We start from the raw sequence: 16,275 nt of genomic DNA, 5'->3' as shown, positions 1-16,275 counted from the left end.
GATAAAATCATGCAATGGGCTAGATGTGACCCGCAGGCCCTAGTTTGGAGACCTCTGTTGCAGACAGGGGGAAAAAAAAGATTTTTGTACTTATGGTAACTGGGGTACATCAGGGGACACAGAACAAGAGAATAATTATCATGACCACCTGGGTTATGAGCCACCTTCAGGTGAATGGACAACTGGCAATCAAAGACAGGAAGTCTTACTCTATATAACCCCACACCCCTACGGAAGCCTCAGTTTTGTAGTAAGAAATACCCACAATAATAGAGGGGAGGGACCTCTGTGTCCAAGAAATGGATTTTACAGGTAAGTACAAAAACAATTTTTCTTTTTCGTACATCATAGGACACACAGCAGGCTTAATAATCATGACGACCTGGGATGTATCAAAGCACTGCTCCCGAGGGGAGGGAATCATAGCCACAGACGTCGGACCCAAAAGTAGTTACACTACAGCCCTTAAGACACTGCAACCACACGCAGCATCCACTGTGACAGTTACGAAAACTTGTAAAGGTGTGTAAAGGTGTGAATAGACAACCAGGTAGCAGCCTTGTATACCTGTTTCTCTGAAGCCTGATGATAGTTCACACAAGAAGCCCCTACACTCCTGGTGGAGTAAGCCATCACACAAAATGGTGGATTCTTACCTTTCAAGCCAAAGACCTGAGCAATCAGCTGCCAAATCCAATGTGAAATAGTCAACTTAGTAGCTGATTGACCCTTACTAGAACATTCTGGAAGGACAAACATTTAATCTGACTGCCTAATCTCAGCAGACAAATCCCTGTCCTGCCAACGTGCAAGTGCTCCTCCCCCCGCATCACTGATTGGTGAATAGCACAGAGAAGGCATGAGCTGAAGTGTCTTGTCACCTGAGCTTTCAATCCAGGAAGCATAGGCAAAGACGCGTGAGCCGTGACATGCTGCTAGCAAATCCTAGGGGGCAGAGGCATTGCCCCCTAGGATTTGCTAGCAGCATGTTCCGGCTCACGTCCCACTGAGTGGAGTGAGCTGATCTCCTCCTCTCCAGTTCATTCAAGTGGATGTGCTTGTTTGTGACATGTGCTGAGAAAGGAAGACCTGTGGGATCAGTGCACCACAGCAGGTCGCTGTGCCACAGCAGCTTTCCTGAACAGCTCTGCATCAGAAAAACACTTGCACCCTCCCTACTCCCAGTAGTGTCCCCTCCTGCCCCCCCATGACCTCCTGACCCCCTTACCTCCAGTACCGTGCCCTCCTGACAATCCAGTACCATGCTCTCCTGACCACCCTCCAGTACTGCAATACTGTGTCCTTCTGACCCCCCCCAAGGCCCCTCTCCATACTACTGACCACTGGTGGCTTGCTAGTTAACAACAAAATAAAAATTTAGAAGGCCACGGCACCCTGGTGATCTTTGCCGTCTTTTATGTGGTATTGGTAGATCTCTACCTCTTAAAGATTACCTACCCCTGCTCTACAGGAAAGAGCTGCCAGCTCCAACACCCTCCTTGCCAAGGTAATCGCAACCAGGAAAACAACTTTCCTGCTCAAAAGCGTCGGGAGGAATATCAGAGTAGGTTTAAAATGAGCCCTTTGCAGGACTGATAAAACCAAATTGAGATCCCATGGAGGCAATAGGGGAATAACGGGTAACATCTTGAACGAATGTTCATACCAATGAATGCGAAGCCTCTGACAATACATAGCCAATGCCGAGATTTGTCTCTTAATTGTACTCAGGGCCATCTTAAAGTCTACTCCAGACTGAATGCAGGAAAATATTTGCCCTACCACATACTTAAAGGAATGGAACTTTCTAGCCTCACACTAGATTATTTAGGATTTCCATGCCCTATGATAAATCCATGTCCTACGGTAAATACACCTTCCTGTCTGACCCCCTATCCATCAAGACCCTGGCTTCAATAGTCAAGCTGTTAATAGATACTGCAGGAGGTGAGAACATGAATTTTTGTCCAGGACAGGGTGAGATCCACCTCCTCTTGGGCCACCCAACTCCTGGTGCTTCCTCGTTGATTGATGGATGCAACGGTTGTAGGATTGTCAGACTGGATTGTTACCGGAAGACCCTGTAATAGATCTGTCCAATGCACAAGCACCAAGTGAATTGCCCATAGCTCCAACACATTAATGGGTAATAACTTTCATGGGGGGAGCATGTCCCCTGTGCTGAAAGATGATCCAACACACCTCCCCATCCTGACAGACTGGCATGTGTCGAGACTACTTTCCAAGAAATGGGAAGAAACATTTCTCTGTCTCCAATGTCCTCAGTAACATCCACCACTGCAATGACCATAGAACAACAGGATGCAGACACGTGAGTCCAAAAACTGAGATCTACTGTCCCAAGCTGACAGAACATTCAGCTACAGAGGTCTGGATTGAAATTGAGCGAAAGACACTGCCTCGAAGAAGGCCACATCATCCCCAGGATCCTCATACAAAAAAGAAATGAGGGATTCCCCATTTCCATGAGTGAAGCTATCCGCCCTCTCACTTTTTTCTAGAGGAAGAAAAACCCTTGCCTGAACTGTATCCCAGATCAGGCCTGAATATTCCAGTCTCTGGGTTGGAAGCAATACTGACTTCTGACGGTTGTGAATCAAACCAAACCCCTCTCCAATGTCTGAACCATGAGGTCCACATTGTGTTGCAGCTGCAGCAAATGTTCCCTGATCAGGTCATCCAGGTATGCAAGGAGGGACACCCCCTGGATCTTTAGGAGCCCCAAGACCGGAGACAGAATCTTTGTAAAGACCCACGGGGCAGTGGCCACACTGAACGGCAAACACCACAAACTGATAATGTTTTTTTTTATAGAAAACCAAGGAAATTTCCGAGGAGGAGGAAATATCAGGACACACAGATAAGCATACTTTATGTCCTTGGGTTCTAGAAAATCTGACTATACAACAGCAGCCACAGTTCATACAGACTCCATTCGAAAACTCTTCACGTGCAGTAACTTGTTCAGGCCAGAATCACACACACAGCCATCTGGCTTGGGAACTGTGAAGTTTCTTCTTTTTTTTTTATTATTATATCTTTTATTGAAATTTTTTAGTACAAAATAAAAAAAAAAAAAAAAAAAAAAAAAAAAAAGAAGGAGCAACCTTATACACAAAACTTCATACATACATGAATTCCATTTTACATCACCTCATACCATACCTCCCCTTCCTCCCACCTTCCCTCCCTCCAGTTACCCTTGTCCACATCCCCTTACCTAATATCTATCTCCTTTCATACTTCTATATCTATGTCCCTTCCCTACCACCTCCACCATCCCTTTCAAATACTTTGTCACACTCTCTCTACACTTTTCCCCCTAAACTCCAACCAGTTCCAGATATTTTTTAGGCTTTTTAAAGTCCAAAACAACTCCTCCACATTTTCCTAAATTTCTCTATTCTATCCTAATCTATATGATACAGCTCCTCCATCCTATAGATATTTTCAACTCAACACATAAGCAACAAGTAGATGTTTCACCGTTATGTTGGAGAGGTTGTGGGAATAAGGGAACAATGGCACATACAGGTGAAACTCGTAAAATAAGAATATTGTGCAAAAGTTCATTTATTTCAGTAATGCAACTTAAAAGGTGAAACTAATATAGGAGATAGACTCATTACATGCAAAGCAAGATAGTTCAAGCCGTGATTTGTCATAATTGTGATGATTGTGGATTACAGCTCATGAAAACCCCAAATCCACAATCTCAGATAATTAGAATATTACATGCAATCAATAAAACACGGATTGTACATAGAACAATATTGGACCTCTGAAAAGTATAAGCATGCATATGTACTCAGTACTTGGTTTGGGCCCCTTTTGCAGCAATTACTGCCTCAATGCGGCATGGCATGGAAGCTATCAGCCTGTGGCACTGCTGAGTTGTTATGGAAGACCAGGATGCTTCAATAGCGGCCTTCAGCTCTTCTGTATTGTTCAGTCTTATGTCTCTCATCTTTCTCTTGGCAATACCCCATAGATTCTCTATGGGGTTCAGGTCAGGCGAGTTTGCTGGCCAATCAAGCACAGTAATCCCACGGTCATTGAACAAGGTTTTGGTGCATTTGACAGTGTGCGCAGGTGCCAAGTCCTGCTGGAAATTGAAGTCAGCATCCCCATAAAGCTCGTCTGCGGAAGGAAGCATGAAGTGCTACAAAATCTTCTAGTAGACGGCTGCGTTGACCCTGGACTTAATGAAGTACAGTGGACCAACACCAGCAGATGACATGGCTCCCCAAATCAACACAGACTGTGGAAACTTCACACTGGACTTCTTGCAGTGTGTGCCTCTCCATTCTTCCTCCATACTCTGGGTCCTTGGTTTCCAAATGAGATGCAAAAGTTGCTCTCATCAGAAAAGAGGACTTTGGACCACTGAGCAACAGACCAGGTCTGTTTTTCTTTAGCCCAGGTAAGACGCTTCTGACGTTGTTTGTTGTTCAGGAGCAGCTTGACAAGAGGAATACGACATTTGAAGCCCATGTCCAGGATCTGTCTGTGTGTGGTGGCTCTTGATGCACTGAGTCCAGCCTCAGTCCACTCCTTGTGAAAGATCCCAATAGCCTTTTCCTGACAATCCTCTCAAGGCTGCGGCCATCCTTGCTGCTTGTGCACCTTTTTCTTCCACACTTTTCCCTTCCACATAACTTTCTATTAATGTGCTTTGATACAGCACTTTGGGAACATCCAGCTTCTTTTACAATTACCTTTTGAGGCTTTCCCTCCTTATGGAGGGTGTCAATGATAGTTTTCTGCACAACTCTCAGGTCAGGAGTCTTTCCCATGATTGTGATTCCTACTGAACCAGACTGACAATTTAAAGGCTCAGGAACCCTTTGCAGGTGATATGGCTTAATTAGCTGATTAGAGTTGGACACTTTGAGCCTAGAATATTGCACCTTTTCACAATATTCTAATTTTCTGAGATTGTGGATTTGGGGTTTTCATGAGCTGTAAGCCATAATCATCACAATTATGACAAATCACGGCTTGAACTATCTTACTTTGCATGTAATGAGTCTATCTCATATATTAGTTTCACCTTTTAAGTTGCATTACTGAAATAAATGAACTTTTGCACAATATTCTAATTTTTCGAGTTTCACCTGTATGTTCTATTGTTCCCTTATTCCCACAACCTCTCCAACATAACGGTGAAACATCTACTTGTTGCTTATGTGCCCCACACTGTATAATATACCATCTCGCCAAACATTTGTAATTCATTTCAACTGTGCTCATATTCATTACCTCGTGTGATCGTTTAAATATTTTATTCTTTTGTTGCTCATTCAATTTTGTTCCAAGTTCCTTTTCCCATTTTTCCAGGAACAGGGGAGGATCAGCTCCTTCCATACCTATAAGCATCCTATATAATGAAGGAATAAGTATTTGATCCCCTGCTGATTTTGAATGTTTGCCCACTCACAAAGAAATTATCAGTCTAAAAATCGAATGGTAGGTGTATTGTAACACTGAGAGACAGAATAGCAACAAAAAAAATCAAAAGAAATGCATGTCTAACAAATTATGCCCTGATTTGCATGTTTATGAGGGAAATAAGTATTTGATCACCTATCATTCAGCAGGATTAGAAGCAGTCTCTCTTAAAGGGAGTGCTGGTAATCTCATTTTGTTGCCTGTATAAAAGACACCTGTCCACAGGAGCAATCAATCAGATTCCAAACTCTCCACCATGTCAAAGATCAATGAGCTGTCCAAGGATGTCAGAGACAAGACTGTAGACCTACACAAGGCTGGACTGCGCTACAAAACGTTTGCCAAGCAGCTTGGTGAGAAGGTGACAACAGTTGATGCAATCATTCGCAAATGGAAGAAACACAAAACAACTGTCAGTCTCCCTAGGTCTGGTGCGCCATGCAAGATCTCACCTCGTGGAGTGTCAATGATCATGAGAACAGTGAGGAATCATCCCAGAACTACACGCGAGGATCTTGTCAATGATCTCCAGGCAGCTGGGACCACATTCACCAAGAAAACAATTGGTAACACACTACATCGACAAGGATTGAAATCCTGCAGTGCCCGCAAGCTCCCTCTGCTCAAGAAAGCACATGTCCAGGCCCATCTGAAGTTTGCCACTGAACATCTGAATGATGCAGAGGAGGACTGGTTGAAAGTGTTGTGGTCAGATGAGACCAAAATCGAGCTCTTTGGCATCAACTCAACTCATCGTGTTTGGAGGAGGAGGAATGCTGCCTATGACCCCAAGAACACCATCCCAACTGTCAAACATGGTGGTGGAAACTTTCTGCTTTGGGGGTGTTTTTCTGCTAAGGGGACAGGACAACTGCACCACATCAAAGGGACGATGGATGGGGCAATGTACCATCAAATCTTGGGATGAGAACCTTCTTCCCTCAGCATGGGCATTGAAAATGGGTCATGGATGGGTGTTCCAGCATGACAATGACCCAAAACACATGGCCAAAGCAACAAGAGTGGCTCAAGAAAAAGCACATTAAGGTCCTGGACTGGCCTAGCCAGTCTCCAGTCCTTAATCGGAGTGGAAATTGTGGAGGGAGCTGGAAGTTCGAGTTGCCAAACGTCAGCCATCAAACCTTAATGACGGAGAGGATCTGCCAAGAGGAGTGGGCCAAAATCCCTCCTGAGATGTGTGCAAACTGGTGGCCAACTACAGGAACCATCTGACCTCTGTGATTGCCAACAAGGGATTTGCCACCAAGTACTAAGTCATATTTTGTGAAGGAGATCAAATACTCATTTCCCTCATGAACATGCAAATCAGTGCATAATTTGTTGGACATGCAGTTCTTTTGAATTTTTAGTTGCTATTCTGTCTCTCAGTGTTACAATACACCTACCATTTGATTTTTAGACTGATCATTTCTTTATGAGTGTGCAAACATTTAAAATCAGCAGGGGATCAAATACTTATTTTCTTCACTAACTATATATATATATATATATATATATATATATATATATACACACACACATACATACATATATACACACATACATATAGGCTGATTTACTCTTTATAACTGTTCACTACTCCTGTTACTTTTCTATAGTCACAGGCTTCCAGTAGTTGTCACAAAAATGATCACCTGAGCATCCCGGCGGTAGTTTCTCTGGAAAAATACAAATTTATCATCCCCTAGAAGAGTCTCTTTTTCCTTCTGTGATTTTCACTGCCCCTATTCAATTCTTTTTGGGCCCACATAAGTTATATGGTTCTAACGACCACAGAGAACACCCCACAGTATAGTCCTCTGTCACCTCCACTGCTCCGGTATATTTATCAAACATGCATCAGATCAACAGAAACTTAAATGTCCTACTGTTGCCCATGGCAACTCACCATCACCTCGCCGTACTGGCCCTTCAGTCTCTGCTTACACCACGGCTCCAACCATGGCGTCCCAGCCAGACTTCCAGGCACTCGGGGGGCTTCTATGACTTGGCAAATATCTGGGGTGTCTCTGGGTCCCCTGAAATTAGAGGCTTAGCACAGAGTGTAAACCCATCAGAGCCCTTACTCTTCATCCGTGGAGCCTCCTGCTCTCCCAGACCTTTAAGACTTCCCAGTCACATGGGAAGTCATCTGTCACCTGGGCACTCCCAATAATACACTTTCTAATAAAATACTCAAGATAATTCGACCTCGAGAACTGGCATGATTACTCCCTGTAATTAAAGCTGGTGAAGAATATGAAAAAGCAGAGATTTGCAGAGACATTTGAACACCTGAAACATGAAGGCGGCAATTCCCGAAATTCCAATGCTGAGACACCACCTCTCAAACCCACACATGCAGTATTTTCTTCAACCATACCTATGCAAACTCCAGCCATAATCTCCACACCTGAACAAGCGGTGATGCCCCTTGGTTCAAGGGTCCAATTTTTTCAGCAAAATTGGCCCTGAGGCTTTCCACTAAAGAAAGAGCACTACAACTGGTGAAATCCCTGTGCAGAGTCAGCTTCCGACAATGGAGTTGTCACTGCCGTTACGAGCTGGACGCTTACCCTTTTTGCCTCAAGAGAAGAAGAGAACTCTTTCCTTCCGAAATCCTCTGAATATAAAAGTCTAATTTTGCCCCGTGGAAGGAAAGACTGTCAACTTTTTGCAGGGCAATTACGCAAGACCAGCTCTTGATACAAAGCACTCTACACATGTGAATAGCTGAAAGGCCCATGTGTGAGAGCTGTTGAATAGATATTTCAAAGCATCAATTGAAAAACAAAGGGCTCGAGGCAAATCCTCACCTAAGCCTGCATCAGTGCCTGCCAATGGCTGCTACTGCCAGCTGCAAGGTGTCTAGTTTCTTATCCACTGGATCTTTAAAGACCTGAGCCTTTTCCACTGGGCACGTTAAATTCTTGTTAAGTCAAGACACAGCAATGTTCACAAAGGACGAAAAAAAAGTTGCTCAAAATCTTTTGGGAGGAACACACACCCAATCTTAATGTGCCCATTCTGAAAAAAACTACCTTCTTTAAGTGGGAGTGTAACGGAAATGACTGGGTGCCCTGCAAATGTTGCCAGGAGTCCAGTAGCGGACACTTTGGAGCCATAGATAAAGCCACTGACACACTCTGGCCCTCAATTTCCTCAGGTTCTGTCTCCTCAGAAGTGGAGTCCTGCACATGACCCTCGTTGGTCTCCGCCTGTTCCTTGACTTCCGTCCATTTCACATGCAACAACGGAGGGGCTTCTGGAGAGGGGTACTGTCCATGTTTATTTCCTCCCTGCATAAAGGAAGCGAACATAGCTGCAAGTTTGTCCTCTAAGCCTACTAGTGCGGACACCAAGTCCTGCTTGGACACATAAGACGTTCCCTCAGTAGTCAGACCAGATAAATACAGGGGCTCTGATCCACTTGCCATACCTGGTTCCTCATGCGAAACCGCATCAGTGGGACTCCGTCCAGCATCCTGTAGACCTGACGGCAGTGGCCGCACACTCCTAGCTGTGCTCCCCACCCCTTACTTTCTATTGGACATAGCAGCTTGCTGAGCCCTGATACCTGTGCCTCTTCATGCAGTCTTAAAGCAGCAAGGAAGAAAACAAGGTTTCCCAAATAAACATGCACTCTGGCTTCCAGGGCCCCTACTCCCCACAGGCACAGTTACCCAGGGGCTGAACACACACACTGTCCTGCAGCACACTAGCTTGCTCACCTGCTTCAAGCAATAGCCGCCATCTTCAGCAAAAAAAAAAAAAAAAAGAAAAAAGTAGGTTTCCCCCCCCCTTTGGTTCCGACATGTGCACACACTCCTGCATTTCTACAGTCAAAATACACATTGAGCTGTTTGTTTTACACATAACTTCAGACCCACAGGGAGTAAAAGCACTTGATCTACAAGTTAATTGCTTTACAGGGTAGTTAATATTGCCATTATTCAGTGTACTGTATTTTTATTCACCTGTGCGGAGGAGACTTTGCAGTTGTACAGCCTCTCATAGTTATACTTTCCTTGACGATCCCGTTCTATCATTGCACGGCTTAGCTTCCTCAGCTGTTCATGTTGTTTGGCTTGGCTAGCCCCGCCCACTGTCCCATATTTCATTGGCTACTTGGCCAGGTGCACGGCCTATAAATTCTCCTTCTTCCCCCTGGGCGGACCAGCTTGATGAAGGAGGCGGAGCCTCGAAACACATTGTGGCCTTTCCATCTATCACTCATCGGTGCCTGTCATACTTGTCTCTGTTGGCGGTACTAGAGGGAAGGGACACTGCCGGCATCCATCCATGAGTGGATCCCAGGTTGGACCTCACAGATGACCAGTCCACACCCACGAGCAGACCCGTCTGAGTCTCACAGTGGATGTCCATCCATCCTTATGGGAGAGAGCTGTACTTGCGCACCATCTTGATCTATTGAGCTGTTCACAGGTTGCTCCAATGTAAGTGTGCTACAATAAAGTATTGTTCTATTTATTACACATTCATCTGGCACCCTGCTCTTTTCTTTTGCATGGTCATGATTATTAAGCCTGCTCTGTAAATATTGCCAACCGCATGTGCATCTACACTAAAAACATACTATTTAGAGGGAAAATAAAAAACAAAAAAACATTCAGCCACTGATGCTATTCTACATATAACTGTTTATACTAATATAGGGGTATGGAATTTTTTTTAAAAAAACTACGTGTTCAAGGGACTAAATCAGGGTCCCTAATGACAATCTACTTGTCCTGTTTAAAAAAATATATATTTTTAACCAAAACCGTATTTAAATCTGAGGTGCTTTTAGGAGTGTCTGGGGCTTATAGAAATGAAAGGAACTTTATTGTGACTTAAACTTGTTTATAATTTGTTTTTAACATTCTGCTGTTGATTTCCTACTAATCTCCCCTGCTTGTCTCCAGCACCGCACCCAGGGACACAGCTTTTGCTAAGCGAGTAAATGAGGCGCCGGCCCCAATAAGGGAAAAAAAAATGTATTTCTTCAAATTACCCTCACACACAGAAACACTTGGGTGATCAGTACAAGCGCATGCCGAGTAGCCAAATTAGGTTCCGGTGTCCGTTCCATTAAAGGATTAAGTTCACTTTTTAAAAAAAATAATAAACGTACATACTTTTGAAAAAGAGAGCCTGCAAAGCATTGCACCAGTGCTCAGAAAATCGCTGGTGCCATGCAGGACTCCAGCAGACTGTAAGATATCTGCCTGTACATCATATGGACAGGCAGTTTCACACCGACAGGAAGAATCAATGAACTACCAGAGCGTTCAACAGCACCGTGATAGTTTTTTGAGAACTACAAACCGACATCTGCAAAGGTTGTCGGTACTTGTTGTTAATTCATACACAAAACTCTGTGAATAAATGACGTGGCTGTATGAGCAGAACCCCACATGACCTCTCTCTTTTCAAAAAGTGACAGTTGGTAGAAGTAACTTATCCCTGTACTGCTGTCACACAGAGGGCTTGGATCGTTGAGCCACTGCAGAAGAGGGAACATGCTACATGTTCCACCCTAAAAACAGGTAGAACATGTAACGTGTTCCCAAAGGCGAACTTACCTGTAACCCTCTCACTGCCAGAGCCGGTTTTCATTTTTTGCACACGTTTAAAAAAAAAATTAGGCCAGAAGATTACATAAAACCCCCAAAACATTATGTATTTTCTGAAAGCAGACACCTTAGAGAATAAAATAGTGGTAGTTCCAATTTTTTCTGCCACATTATATTACTGAAAAGGAGGTACAAAAATGCAATAAATTACCCAATTTTTTGTAGAATATAAAAGCTGAGGTTGCACAGAGTAAAATACCAAACATGTACAACCTTAAATTTGTGTGCATCTGTGAAATGGCGACAAATTTCAGTACCCTATATTTTCTATAGGAGATGCTTTAAAAGACTATAGGTCTTCTGTTTAACATTACGGAGGAGATCTGGTGGTAGAATTATTGCTCTCATTGTGATGTGCAAGGCGAAATGTAATATCTGTATTGCAACAACGTTCTCATGCGTAGGCGCCCCAACGCGTTCAATAAAGTTTGTATGTGCATATATGCTTGTAATTTTTTATAATTTAAAAAAAGTTTTACCCATTTTTTTTTTCCATTACATAGAGGGACAAAAAATCCCCTTTGTGATGATTTTATGGGGACAGGTTCTCTTTAAAGAAAACATCCAGGGTCTAAAAGACTCCGTATGTCTCCTCTGTGCTCCACTGAATATAATCCAGTGCAGATCGTACCTGTCCATGGGGACAGTGATGTCATACACACCACTTCCGAGTCAGGAACAAGATTGGGAGGAGTGCGAACATGTCTGCTCCCCTCTACCTGGCGGAACTCACTATGCCAGTTGCAGGCCCGCAAATGGGCAAGCGCAGCCTGGGATACATAGCAAAGGCGGGCACTTTACCTGGTTGTGGGGAAGCATTCGGGAGATAGCGCAGCCGCCCGAATGCTTTTACCTGACATGTAAACCCTACTATTTGACCACAGAAGGGCTAAATGTTACAAAACACTACCTGCCCAGTACCCAGAACTGCATGTCCTGGGCTTTGGGGGATATAACTTGTGCAACCCTGCCAATAGCATTTAAATGGAATGTTTTAACATATTAGTACAGGCATTCATCATACAGGCATGTCTTTCTGTAACAGGTGTTTGGTTATCTAGCAAAACTTTTCAAAGAAACCAACAGCAAAATTTGTAATCTAACCTTGCTCCAGGTAAAAGTGCCTAGCAAGTTGTTATCTCCAAATGGGTTATCTGTATTGGTGTACCCCATGTACTCTTTTCCCCATCCCATGTTCTCCCGCTTCTTTCTCTCCTTGGCCTCTTTTTTGGCTAAACGCCTGGCTCTTTTTTCCTCTGGCGTTTCCATAGCTTTCATAATTTCCTTTTTTTTCCTGTTTTCATCTTTTAAATTCAAACTTTCTTGCGGTGTAAGACCTCCAAAAGAGATTCTCTTTGGGCTTTGTGACCTAGCTGGCGATGAAGAGACTGAAGACACTGAGCACCTAGATGTTGATTTCCTCCTTTTGCTGTGCGCTTTGCCTCTGTCATCTTGATCAGATTCAGATGAGGATGGAGATTTCTTCTGCCTCTTTTCTTTTTTCATTTTGTAATTTTCACCAGATCTGGATCTTAAAGACAAAAGCAAAAGATTCAAATGAAGACCGTAACACAGTGCTTTATCCAGGTCTCAGCAAATCTCACCCCCAACTAGAAGATAGCTTTAAAAACCTAGGAGCCAGCACTATGCAACATGCAAATTACTATATAGGTAGAATGATACAGTTAAGCAATAGTTAAAATAAAAACATTTGTTATGTTAATTTTGAACAGACTTTTTTTAACAAAAATACAGTGCAGGCTATTAAAGCTAAATGTAAAACTTTTTTTTAAATTTTGGATAGAGTGGTAAAGCATTAGAACAGCCTCTCTCAACCTTTTTACCCCAGAGGAACGCTTGCAAAAAATGTATTTCCAAGGGAACCCCTGCAAAAATCAATTCATCAGGGGCCAGTGGGAAGAATACTCATGTTACAGTGGTGCTCAGAACATCCCCTTACAGACAGTTAAAAAGATCACTGGTGTAATGCTGCTGGCTCCACCAAGTGGCATAATACACCACTTCGCCCAGAAAACTAGAAATTACATGTTTATTTCTTTTGTTTCTATTGGTATGACACAAAAAAGTGGTGAAACAAAAATGTCAAATATGACACATTACACCCAAAACTCCAAAAATGAACTGGACAAAATTGACACCTTCTCAAAACTGTAAGAAATAATTGCATTCCAAGTTTGTGCTGCTCCTGTAATTTGTAATTGTGAATCAATTAACAGATGCTAACAATATAGAAATCACACCGGCCTGAAAAATTTGACTAAACCTTTCTGTTGTGTGCTTCTGTGTCCCACATGGAGCATGGAGAAACGAAAGAACAGTGAATAATTGTCAGAGGATTTGAGAACAAAAATTGTGGCAAAAAAAAAGCATGGACAATCTCAAGGTTACATGTCCATCTTCAGAGATCTTAATGTTCCTACGTCCACTGTACGCAACATTGTCAAGAAGTTTACAGCCAATGGTACTGTAGCTAATCTCGCTGGACGTGGGGGAAAAAAAAAATTGACCAAAGATGGCAACGAAGGATTGCTCAAATGGTGGCTAACGAACCTCGATCAACTTCCAGACAAATTCAAGCTAACCTTCAGGCACATGGTACAACTGTGTCAGCTCGCACTGCACATCACCATCTGAATGAAAAGGGACACTATGCTAGGAGACCCAGGAGGACCCCACTGCTGGACACAGAACCATAAAAAAGCCAAATTAGAGTTTGCCAAAACTTGCCTGAGGAAGCCAAAATCCTCTTGGGAGAATGTGCTGTGGACAGACAAAACAAAATTACAGCTTTTTGGTAAAGCCCATCATTCTACTGTTTTCAGAAAAAGCAATGAGACCTTTAAAGAAAAGAATACAGTCCCTAAACTCAAACATGGTGGAGATTAACTGATGTTTTAGGGTTGCTTTGCTGCTTCAGGCATCGGATGACTTGACTGTGTGCATGGCATTATGAAATCTGAAGACTACCAAAGAATTCTGGAGTGCAATGTAAGGCCCAATATCAGAAAGTTGGGTCTCCGTCAGAGGTCATGGGTCTCACAGCAGGACAATGACCCAAAGCACACGTCAAAAAAACCCCAATAATGGTTTAAGACAAAACGCTGGAGAGTACTGAACTGGACAGCAATGAGTCCAAATCTAAATCCCATAAAGCACCTGTGGAGAGATCTCAAAACAGCTGAAGAAAGGAAACCTTCCAGTCTGAGAGACCTGGAGCAGTTAGTGAAGGAAGAATGGTCCAAAATTCCAGTAGAGGTGTAAGAAACTCATTGATGGTTACAGGAAACAATTGATTTCACTTATTTTTTCCAAGAAGTGTGCTACCAAATATTAAATTGAGAGTGCCAATAATTTTGTCCAGTCCATTTTTGGAGTTTTTGGTGAAGAGTCACATTTGTTTTTTTTGTTTCTCCACTTCTTTGTGTCATACCAATACAAACAAAATAAATAAACGCAAGAATGCCTAAATATTTGTAATTGCAACAATGTTATGGGCAAAGGGGTGCATTATCTGACAGAAATGCAGGGGTGCCAATATTTTTGGCCATGACTGTACATAGTTAAATAGCATTCAAATGTATTCAAAGGTAGCGGTTTGCTAGAAATGTATTCATTGTATACATTTGTGAGAAACGTGTACAAATATATTGTAATTCCAGGTTATCTGATTGTATCACAGTTTTACAGAAGTAAATTCAGTTTTGGAATGAGACACAATGCTGCTTCTGTCAGTTTTGTAAGCTAGCTGTCAGCTAACCATTAGTAGCACAGCATAGTCATCATCAGATGGGAAGTCAGTCAGCAACAGCTCAGGGAGTCCCTAGCAAAATCTGGAGGAACCCTGGTTGAGAATGGCTGGATTAGAACATCTAGCAAGTTTTAATTACTCATACATTGAAAAATACCAGCACTAAGGACCTCCACCAAATCAGTACAATATGAACTATGACAGCTGCTGTAATCAGGGCTGTGGCGATCAAATCAGACAAAAAAAATAATTAAAAAAAACAAAAAAACAGTGCTATCGTACATGTAAACCACAATGGCTAAAATAGTAATGCAAACAGAATGCTGTGTGAATAAAAATATATGAACAAGAAAAAAATATAGTCAAAAGTATATGGAGTACAGTGTGGATGCAGATTCACCACTTTCTCTTTATACCAATACAGATAAAAATGTAGCAAAACGTTTCTTGCATGAATACAGTATGTGTAGCTACCCATTCATAAATGTATAAAGTGTACCGTGCTTCTTACTACCATAGTATGCAATGCTACTGCATCCTCTTTACATAGAAATATATGTCACTGACAAATATAAAATGTTAGTACAAATGTGAATTATTAACTCAATTATCCAATGTGTTAATGTAGTTATTTATATTTAATATGTTAATTTATATCCACTACTTCCTCTTTACACCAATGAATCAATAAACTGAACGTGACAGTCTTTATACGCTATTGCAAGTCCCAAAATAAGTGCCAAAATGTTCCGTGCTCATGTGCAGATCCTCCATTTCCTCTTCACACCAATATATTATTCGTACACTTTCCCCAAGTGTGCATACAATCACCAAAAGAAATGGACTCTCTGCTGTACAGCTAGGGAAGCCAAATAAGCATTTGAAACAATATCCAAAGCAGTAGTAAAGCTCTCAGATGGATCCTGCTCTCATAAACCTGCTCCACTTTTATCCTCCTCCAGCTGCACTATATCGCTCTTTTTCTCCTATAGATAGTGGCTCCAATTAAAGCAAAGGGAATAAAGGGAGGAATTCCATTATAGTGTAGTATACAAAAATACACTCACATTTAAAACTTAGCAGAACAGCATGTTAATTACTGTACCAGGAAAACGGAAGACTGTCCCGTACATTTTATTGACACATTGGTTTAAGGAGGAAGGTATACTGTGGGAGACCAGATGATATAGTGAATACAGGGTACTGGGTTTAGGAACACTAATACAAAATTTGAATTATTAACCCAATTGTCCAACTTTAAAGTAATGTGTTAATATGGATCCACACCAGCACCGGTGCTCTAGGACTATGACCAGGAGGAAGGTGCCTCTTCGGCGCGGCCTACCCAACATGGTGGAACCCCGCTACCGCAGCGTGCTACGAGGGACCGACATACAG

At 42.5% G+C, this 16,275-nt stretch overlaps 1 protein-coding gene across 2 annotated transcripts in view; it reads right to left on the bottom strand.

Moving 5' to 3' along the window:
* CACTIN (cactin, spliceosome C complex subunit) overlaps window positions 1-16,275 on the bottom strand; it is a 201,940-nt gene that overhangs the window by 139,324 nt on the left and 46,341 nt on the right. For both annotated transcript variants that reach the window (XM_089694313.1, XM_089694314.1), the window contains exon 2: window positions 12,213-12,639. In XM_089694313.1, coding sequence (XP_089550439.1) covers window positions 12,213-12,639 — 427 coding nt within the window. The remainder of the gene's footprint in view (window positions 1-12,212; window positions 12,640-16,275) is intronic.

Source organism: Staurois parvus, unplaced genomic scaffold, assembly GCF_062004578.1.
Source record: "Staurois parvus isolate SC_StPar_1 unplaced genomic scaffold, SC_StPar_1.0 ptg000659l, whole genome shotgun sequence".
NCBI lineage: Eukaryota > Metazoa > Chordata > Amphibia > Anura > Ranidae > Staurois > Staurois parvus.
This window is presented reverse-complemented; position numbering and strand designations above follow the sequence as displayed.